This window comes from Grammomys surdaster, unplaced genomic scaffold (assembly GCF_004785775.1).
Source record: "Grammomys surdaster isolate TR1022 unplaced genomic scaffold, NIH_TR_1.0 126086, whole genome shotgun sequence".
NCBI classification, from domain to species: Eukaryota; Metazoa; Chordata; class Mammalia; order Rodentia; family Muridae; genus Grammomys; species Grammomys surdaster.
The window spans coordinates 346,848-356,165 of NW_021620894.1; the positions used below are offsets into that span (position 1 = coordinate 346,848).

General features: G+C 48.1%; 1 protein-coding gene across 4 annotated transcripts in view; it reads right to left on the reverse strand.

Annotated features, from left to right (window-relative positions):
• Positions 1-9,318, reverse strand: part of Pknox2 (PBX/knotted 1 homeobox 2) — a 273,157-nt gene that overhangs the window by 43,629 nt on the left and 220,210 nt on the right. For all 4 annotated transcript variants that reach the window (XM_028755806.1, XM_028755808.1, XM_028755810.1 and 1 more), the window contains one exon: positions 1,265-1,436. In XM_028755806.1, the coding sequence (XP_028611639.1) occupies positions 1,265-1,436 (172 nt within the window). The remainder of the gene's footprint in view (positions 1-1,264; positions 1,437-9,318) is intronic.

Below are 9,318 nucleotides of genomic sequence, written 5' to 3' on the forward strand. Positions count from 1 at the left end.
CAGCGATTTGAGTAAATTTTCAGTCCAAAAATAATACCAAAGTCATTCATTTGCTCTGTGGATGTACAGAATGTGTGTGTGTACATGTGTGTACTCATGTATATATGTACATGTGTGTGTGTGAACATGTCATTGTATCTTCTTTTGTTGTCACCTTTACTTCCTTAACTCTTTTGTTTTGGGGGAGCTAAGTTCTGGGCAGAAGAAGCCAGCACTACCATCCATCAATGTGTCTATGTTGAGGAATAGATTTGTAGTTCCAAATTTGCTGTGATAATCTGGGCAGTTCACACACATATGAAAAAAACACATCAAGTAATAATCCCAGGAGACTACTCAGCATGATGGGCAAGCACAGTGGCCTTGCCAACACCCCTCTTCAGTAGAATTCGAACACTAGATGAGGAAGGACTTCAGGATCCCATCCAACATGGCAGCCGTCAAAGCTAAAGATGGCAGTTGACTTGAAAGTATCAAATGTAGATTCACAAGGCTCCCTTTGAGTCTATAAAATCACAGTTCCATAGTGTAGACCAGGAACTTGCATTTTACAGGATGTAGTGCTTATCTGAGCAGCAAGCTATTCGGAGGTGTGAGCTACTGTGTCCAAGAAGAGGGCAGAACCTTTGTCTTTCTCCATATTGACCTGCTTGAACATACCTCCTACCCTCACACATCTCTGCCTCTTCTGCCAACCACAGCAGCATGTAGCCACCGGTTCTCCATGCAAACTTGGAATAGCTACCTTTGGCAATCTGGCTGCTAGACCCCCCCCCCTTTCTCCACTTGTTTGAATTGTAAGGTACCAGATGTGCAGACGCTGGTGCCACCAGAGGTAGAAAGGGAAAAAGCATTGGTAGCAAAGCCCGAAGCTAGAATCTCGGTTAAAAATACTGGGAATTGGTTCTCTCTCTCTCTCTCTCTCTCTCTCTCTCTCTCTCTCTCTCTCTCTTTGGTTTTTCGAGACAGGGTTTCTCTGTATAGCCCAGGCTGTCCTGGAACTCACTCTGTAGACCAGGCTAGCCTCAAACTCAGAAATCTGCCTGCCTCTGCCTCCCAAGTGCTGGGACTAAAGGCGTGCGCCACCACCACCCGGCTGGGAATTAGTTCTCAACCATGAAACAGTACACATGGTGCCTGTTCCGTGGTGGATACTCAAAACGTCTTATTGAATCAATTAATGAAAGGAACACTTTTAGAGTATTTGGGGTGGGATCACAGGGTGGGAAGACTGGAGCCGGGATGGAGGGTAGAGGGTCTTTACCAGATTGTCCAGTTCTGGGTCATCGCTGAAGAAGGGTTTGTGTTCCTGCTCCTGCTGGTGGACAAAGTTCTCGATGTCCACATCAAAGCTGGCGGAGGTGATGCACTCTGAGCCTTGGGTGGCCTGTTCACATTTCTCAAACAGCAGCGTCAGGAGCGGGAAAAGAGGGTGCCTGCGGGGGACATCAAGAGCTCACAGATGCGTACACAGAGACCAGGTTGCTGGTGGGGCTGAGATGCCACCAGGCTCCCTGTCCAGAAATCCCATCAGTGCTTTCCCTGGGGCCCAACACTTTGAGAATATCCTCAGTCCCTAAGGTCTCCCAAAGTGGCAGCATTTTCATCTCTGGAATGAAGGACCCTCTCCTGGGCTCTCATAGGATTCCCACCTTTTCCCCCGTGGTCAGATAAACAGCAATGGAGGGATTATAACTCTTCAAAGAGGTCGATGTTCATTTCAAACTCAGCATGAGTCCAAGAAGGAAATGTGGGAACTCTCTAGAGAACTCTTGAATGTGAATGGTAACACTAGGTGACATGCAAGCTAAGATCCGTATCGCTGTCTAGGTCAGTACTTTGTCTTGGATATATCCATTGTAGAAACACACACACACACACACACACACATACACACACACAGAGGAACACAAAATCTAAAACCAGCTGAGGGCAACAGATGTGTGTCAACAAAGTATACACAGGGTGAAATACATGAGCCCTCGAACTCACCCACATATGCCCGTGTCTGTGGCAGATTTTTTGTCAGATATTCCAGTTACATCTGTAACATCTCCCTGCACTTCCATCACCAAATCTTTAGCACAGCTGTAATGAAATTGCTATTTGCATTATTCTGTTTTGCTCCAGGATAGCCTCCGTGTATGATTGTCGTATCCAAGAATCTTGTATGCCTGTAGAAGGCACTTTAAAAATAGCTGGTGACTGAATCAATGAACTCTATGTGTGTGTGTGTGTGTGTGTGTGTGTGTGTATGAGTACAAATGTTTAACCAAATAGATTTGTGGATATTAGTATAGAGATCACCACCTCCTGGAAGCTTTCCTGGCTACACACTGTCTAATACCTCTCTCCCCAGTCTCTGAGGTTTTGGTTTATGATCTGCCTTCTGACCTAGACTTTAATCAGGAATCAAGCCTATCTATCTATCCACTCCTGAATATCCAGAGTCTGGCAGATGTATGCGAATCTTCATAAACATTTGTCAAACATGGATGTTGTATGTTCATGTATGTATACGTGAACAAACATCACATTTGTTTTCGAAGTACGTACTTCCGTGTGTGGCTAGGTTGTTGAGTCTGGAATGGAGAGACCCCCCCAGTTCCCTCCCCTGTTCTTCCAAGAAAGTATCTGCGACTCCTGGCCTATCTCCTCTAACTCCCGAGACCACCACATCTGCTTGTTTATTTCTATGCAGCATCATTTCATAAGAGAGGAAGAGGAACATGTACTGGACCTCGCTGTTGGTATTCTGCCACGGGAATGCACTGGCTAGCATTGTCCGATAGAACTTTCTGCAGTGATGCAAATGTTCCCAAGTTTGCACCATCCAACACAGGAACCGCTAGCTACGTGAGGTCAATGAACACTTGAAATATGGCCAGCGCGACTAAGATGTTGAATCTTTAATTTTATTGAATTTTAATTAATTCAAATTTAAATAGTCACATGTGGCTAATGACTACCATGTTGAAGAACATAGTGAGTCCTGAAAAGGAGGATAGACATTGCTCCCTCCCTAAGTAGATGCACCCAGAGCAGAACTAAACATCTAGCCAGCACAGTATATTCAGCGTTCATTAGTAGGCTAGGGGAAGCCCTGATGTTTGTCCCACCCTGAATCCTAAAAATTATGGCCAGAATCAGACAGGGAAGGGTTAGCCTCATTCTGCCTAGGTCTTTCCACTCAAGTGCAGGACGGGCTCATTCTTGTTTAGAGAGCTGATTCGTAAACTCTTAGGCCCCAGGGCTACGTACTGGGCTTAGAGTATGCAAGAGACAGGGCCGATATTTAAGGGTTGTTCTTGTGCATCCAAGAATTTCCAGAAAGCTCTGTTGTACCCAGGAAGGAGCTGACAGGGAAAAACAATGGGCAAATTTATCTACCCAGCAGAAGACAAAGAGAACATCGGGTGAAGGGTTAAACTCCAGTGTAAGTCTTCATTTGCAGACTCCAATACTGCGGCATATTATGGTCTAATCTAACCTGATCCCAGTTTAATGCAAGATTCTCCTGGCCCTGAGTGGAATACCAAAGAAAGCCTCAGTGGCTGTAATTTAAGCAGAGCCCTGCAGTGGTTTAGCTGAGGGCCATGAAAGGCAAATTCCAGACGGCGTTATGAATTATTGCGCCTTATGAACCTTCCTACTCTCAACAGATGCCTGCTGCCATTTAAAGAGCCACTAGATCAATTAGGAATGAAAGGCACAAATCGACTCTGTACAAGGGCACTAAATTACCAGGAACTAATAATCCAGAGCACCGTGCCAGGTGGTGGGGGTGCAGCCTATGCCCCAGCCCACAGCAGTTATGCGGTCACCACATATCCCTTCTTTGCTGGCTAGAGGGAGCGGGGAACATGATAACCAAATAGAGAGGTGGGGGGTGTTAGGGGGGGGAGACTGGAGCTGAGTGCAGGCTCTCCATAGCGCAAGTGTTTGTCTTATGCCAGCATGTTTGTCTCACTGTGCGTGGATGTGATACTTTGCTTGTGGAATGTGTATACACATAGGGCTGTGTCCATACACCCCGGGGGCTGGGTTTTGTATGCCACAAGCCAAGTGTATGCCTTACTTGTACGTACTGTATGTGCAGAGTTGTGTTTTCCGTGTGCACAGCACAAGTGACATGTGGGATGGGTAGGTGGGGCCTGCTGGGATTCAAGGCTCCGGCTACAAGCATAGAGAAGGGGAAGAGGTTTCCTCTGCAGGGACGAGCAAGCAGCTTTTCTTAGAATGGTCAGGGAGGGCCTCTCTGAGGAGGTGACATTTAAGTTAAGCTTGGAATGATGAGAGGGCAGCCATGCAAAAGGCCGAGGAGAGGTGTTACCAGCAGGAGCAGGGAAAGCAAGGCACTCTGAGGTGATAGTGGGGTGGGGGGCGTGGAGAGGAGTGGAAAAGATGTGGCTAACAGAGCAGCAGGAGTCAGGCTATGACGTACTTAGTGGGCCCAAGGCAGAGCCACAGAGCCAGGTTTGCTGGGCTGGTGGTGGGGCAGGAGGCGGCAGTGTCAAACACATTGGGGAGCATGTACACATATGTACCCTCTTCTGCAAAGCCGTCGTACGGATCTGTATTACAGACCTTCCGTTTGCAGATGTCAGGTCTCCTTAGAGTGGATGTGTAGGGGGCATATCTGGGGCTCTTTGGTTTCACCTGGGATTATTTTCTTCCCATTTCTCATTGCGTTTGTTTATTTATCTAATGCGCTGTGCATTATTTGCTTGTTTTTATTTATGGGGGTGTGCACTGTTTATACACTTATCTACTTATCTAGCTATTTGTTTATTGAGGGGGCGTGTACTAATTTATTCGATTGCTTGTTTATTGGAGATGTGCCTATGCCACGCTGCCCATATGGGGGCCGGTGGACAACTTGCAGGAGCTAACTCCCTCCGTCTACTACGTGGAACCCTGAGGATTGAACTCAGGCTGCCAGGCTTGGGAGTAAATGCCTTGACTCACTGAGCCATCTCACACTTGGTGATATTTTCTATACTTTGTATGTTGGCTAAGGTCCAGGGTAGATTCCATGGGATTGTCCCGGCCTCCTGCTCCCCCTCATGGACTGAGCACTGGGCAGGTGAGCAGCATAGTCAACCCCCAAACCTCCCTTCTCTTATCCCCCCCCCCCCCAGGCTCCTGTGACTGCCTCATCCCACGGACACAGGAGCCCATCCTGGGAAGTGTGCCAGGCCAGTGGGGCTACGAGTGGCCCCCATGTGTTATCCTTCAGCTCAAGTGAAATAGTCTCCTACTTATATGGGGACAGCTAAGGACTACAATGAACCCCCAAGAGAGGTTCAAGGAGCCAGTGATCCTGATGGGGGGGTTCCAGGGCTGCAGCCATGGCCTTGGGTTTCTAAGACTGTCCTCAGAGCAGCTGCAGGTGAGCCATTGTCCCTTCTGCATTCACCTGCCTAACTTCTGTTTTCATTTTTTTTAAAGAATTATTTATTTATTTTATGTATATATGAGTACACTGCAGCTGTCTTCAGACACACCAGAAGAGGGCATCAGATCTCATTACAGATGGTTGTGAGCCACCATGTGGTTGCCGGGAATTGAACTCAGGACCTCTGGAAGAGCAGTCAGTGCTCTTAACCACTGAGCCATCTCACCAGCCCTTGACCTCTGTTTTCTAAGCCACCTTTCCTGATCCCTGAATAAGTGGAGAAGACACCATAGCACCATTGGGGTCCATTGAGGAGTGCGCTCCAGCAGCCTCTGCTTCCAGATAAAATATGGATGGGTCCATGGAAGCTGACACCTAAGCAACCTGGCATGGAAATGACATCAGGGATGGAATAGGGGAAAGAACTTCACACACACACATACACACACACACACACGCACATGCACACGCACATGCACACACACATAAACACACATGCACACACACACATAAACACACATACACACATGCACACACACATGCACACACACATGCACACACATGCATACATGCACATGCACACACATGCCAACATACACGTACCCACATGCACACACACATACACATGCACACACACACACATGCACACATACACACACATGCACACACACATACACACACATGCACACACACACATGTGCTCTCGCACACACACACACACCCCTATACATGGCAGCTTTAAATCAAGTGGCTTCACACTGTGTGTGAGCTTGGTTTCCAGCAGGGCATTCTGTCTGGCTAGAATATTTACTTTTTAGTGCTGGTGACCAAACTTAGGCTCTCATGCATAAGCAGACAAGTGCTTCACTAGTGAACTACATGCCCAGCTCAAAAACATGGGCTTTAAGGAGTCCCTTCTCCCAGCTGTCCAGGTTCATTCGTCTGTGGATCAACACCGTTCAGAAGCTTGAAGCACAAATGTGGGAACTTTGTCTCTGGGGCCAGGAGACGAACAAGATACGAGAGATGGCCATTAGACTATTTCCAGAGAGCAGAGGACATTTGACCTCCACAGGAGCTCACCTTCCCCCTCCCCATCCTAGTCCCAGCTCTGCTCCCCGCAGGCAGGCCACCTCCCTCCTGACCGCACCTCCCCCTCCCCACCACCCCAATCTCTCTTAAGCCGTTCAAAATTTGGAGGAAATAAATCTCACTGCACTAATTCAGTGAGAGTTTGAGCCTCGTCAGTGCAGAACAAATAAAAGGAGTGAACTGGCATGACATTTTACTGCAGAAGAGAGGTCGTTTCCAGCCACTAATAAAAAGGATTTGACACAGACTAATAAAGAGAAATGAATTTCTCTAATGGCCTAATTTAGCACATTCAGCACTGTGCCTCCGCCTGGGTGCTGGGAGCTTGGACAGAGGCAGGAGGGCGGGAGAGACAAGGCTTGTCTCCTGGAGAGGGGGAGAAGAGATGGGTTCGGGTAACGTTTTATTATTCCTCTTCTCTTTTCGGAGTCCCCCCCACCCCCCACCCCGCACCCTACCCCCACCCTCATCACCTCTCCCTGGAGCATCCGAACTAAAACCAAGCTCAAGGTATACAGTTCCTGTTAACGATCCAAAGAAATAAAGAAGCCCTCTCCATAGAATTGAAGCCTGTGCTAGCTTAAGAAGGTGATTAAACCGGATATGTTGATTTCTACAGGGGTTTAAGTCATCGTTTGGTTTAATTACTTCTGACACTTCTGCCTTCGTGTTTTCTACATCACCCAAATAGGCTGGTCAAGAGTGCCCAGTGCGTGGCTAACTGGGTGGGACTGCTCCCCCCAGGGGAAGCAGATGGGTCAGACGTGGTAGGACACTGGCTGAAGCCCTTTGCCCACCACTCCCCAAGCAACCGAAAGCCTGAAAACCCTAAGTTCCAGATGGCCCCTCTGCCAAGATCAAGAGGCTTTTTTCAAGGCCAGAGGTTGTTTCCCCTACCTCACCGAGACTTCTGAGAGTCCACAAAGCTCTTTTCCTTCCCCCACTTCAAGACAGGTTCTTAGCAAAGATTGGGTTGGTCAGTTTCCTTAAAAGTTTGCAAAGACCAGGAGCAGAGACCACAGCTTCCCTGGCAGTCTCGTATGCTCTTGTTTTTGTTTTTTGTTTTTTTGTTTTTGAGACAGGGTTTCTCTGTGTAGCCCTGGCTGGCTGTCCTAGAACTCATCTATAGATCAGGCCTGCCTCGAACTCAGAAACACCCCCACCCCTCAAGTGCTGGGACTAAAGGCGTGCGCCATCACTGCCCGGCTAGTCTTGCATGCTCTTATCTGACTTGATGCTCCTCTCTCCATGGCTGCACCACATGTCTCTTTATGGAAAGGATTCAGGCAAAGATAGTTGGGTCCATTCCCGGTTCCCTTTCTTCCTCCGCAGACAACTTGGCTGTGCTGTTTCTTTTGTTTTTAATTTAAAAAAAATTTTTTTTCCCCTACTTAGTGGAAGAGAAGAAACAGGATGGGAAAGAATTCAAACAGCTTCAGAGAGGCTGGGATACGAAAACGAAGAACGACAGTGTCAGAACAGACCCACAGTTAGAAACAGGGGCCACGGCAGATTGGGAGGGGCTGAGGGATGGTCCTAGGCCTTGGGATGTTACTGTCAGTGATAAATCCTGTGATCCACAGTCAAGCTTCTGTCCCCTCTGAGTATCTCAGCTGTATCTTCCCTTGTGGCCTTGGCCAAGCTACAGACATCAATGATGGGTCCAGCCAACTATATGGCCACCTGACTGGGCTGTCCATCTCCTCCTCCCACCCTCATGGACATCCACAGAGCTCCTAGTCTCCCCCAGCACCCTTGCCTGGCTGAACACATTTTGCTGAGGTGTGGGCAGAGGAAGCCCAGGCTCAGTGCCCACTCTTCCCATAACGCTGGTTTCCTTCCGAAGGGGACAGGGTAGTGAGAGCCCTTCTCAGATGCGACAGGGTGATGACCAGAGGATGGCGTGGATGATATGTGATAGAGATTTCTGGGTGGACACAATGTAGCACGACAAAGTCACAGACAGGGTCAGCCTGCTCCAAGAGGTACTAATCTGTTGGCCAGAGAGTTCGAGGAGGTGGGACACTAAGGGTGGGGGCTGGCATTGAAGCTACTGCTACCCCTATTGACACACATGGTCGCCCAAGGCATGTACATGGTGTGCTGGACGAGAAACTCTACCCAGGGGCTGGCATTGTGATGCTTTCTTGCTAATATCCCAGGGCAGAGAACACTGTAATCACAGAGACAATATCCCAGAAGGCACTGCTTCAGTGACTCTTTGACTCTACACTGGGCTCTGGTGACTTGCACCTGAGCTTCCTATTCCTGAGCTCCTCCAAGCCCTTCTAACAACTGGCAGGCCCCAGCTCCACTCACTATCTCTCCTGTGAAGACCCTCGATGAGTTTCTCTAGCTCCTTCACAGTCATCCCAGGAATGCATGGGTTTCTCTCCTGGCTTCATTCAATTTAGAGAAGGAAGCTGGGGGATTTGGAACAATTGGAGACAGCAGAATGATCTTTGGGGAGGTTATAGCATGTCTTGAGCCTCGGTCTCTAGTTTTATATAGCAGAGATAATCCCTCCTATACATAGTTAACTAAAGAAACAGTCTTGGGCACTCAATAAGCTATCAATTAATACTCGTTTATACCCCATCTCCCCGGAGGTATGTAGACGTCTTTATGCAAAGCAACAGGGATACTATCTACTTCCATTTCTCTCCCCCCGCCTGCCGACTCATTTGGCTGGAAAACAAGTCCATGTACTAATTTTGATAAAGGCTCAGAAAGAAAGGGGAGAGAGATGCCTTGTTATTTTCAGAATGCAAAACCAACTTACTTCCTTCCTTCCTTCCTTCCTTCCTTCCTTCCTTCCTTCCTTCCTT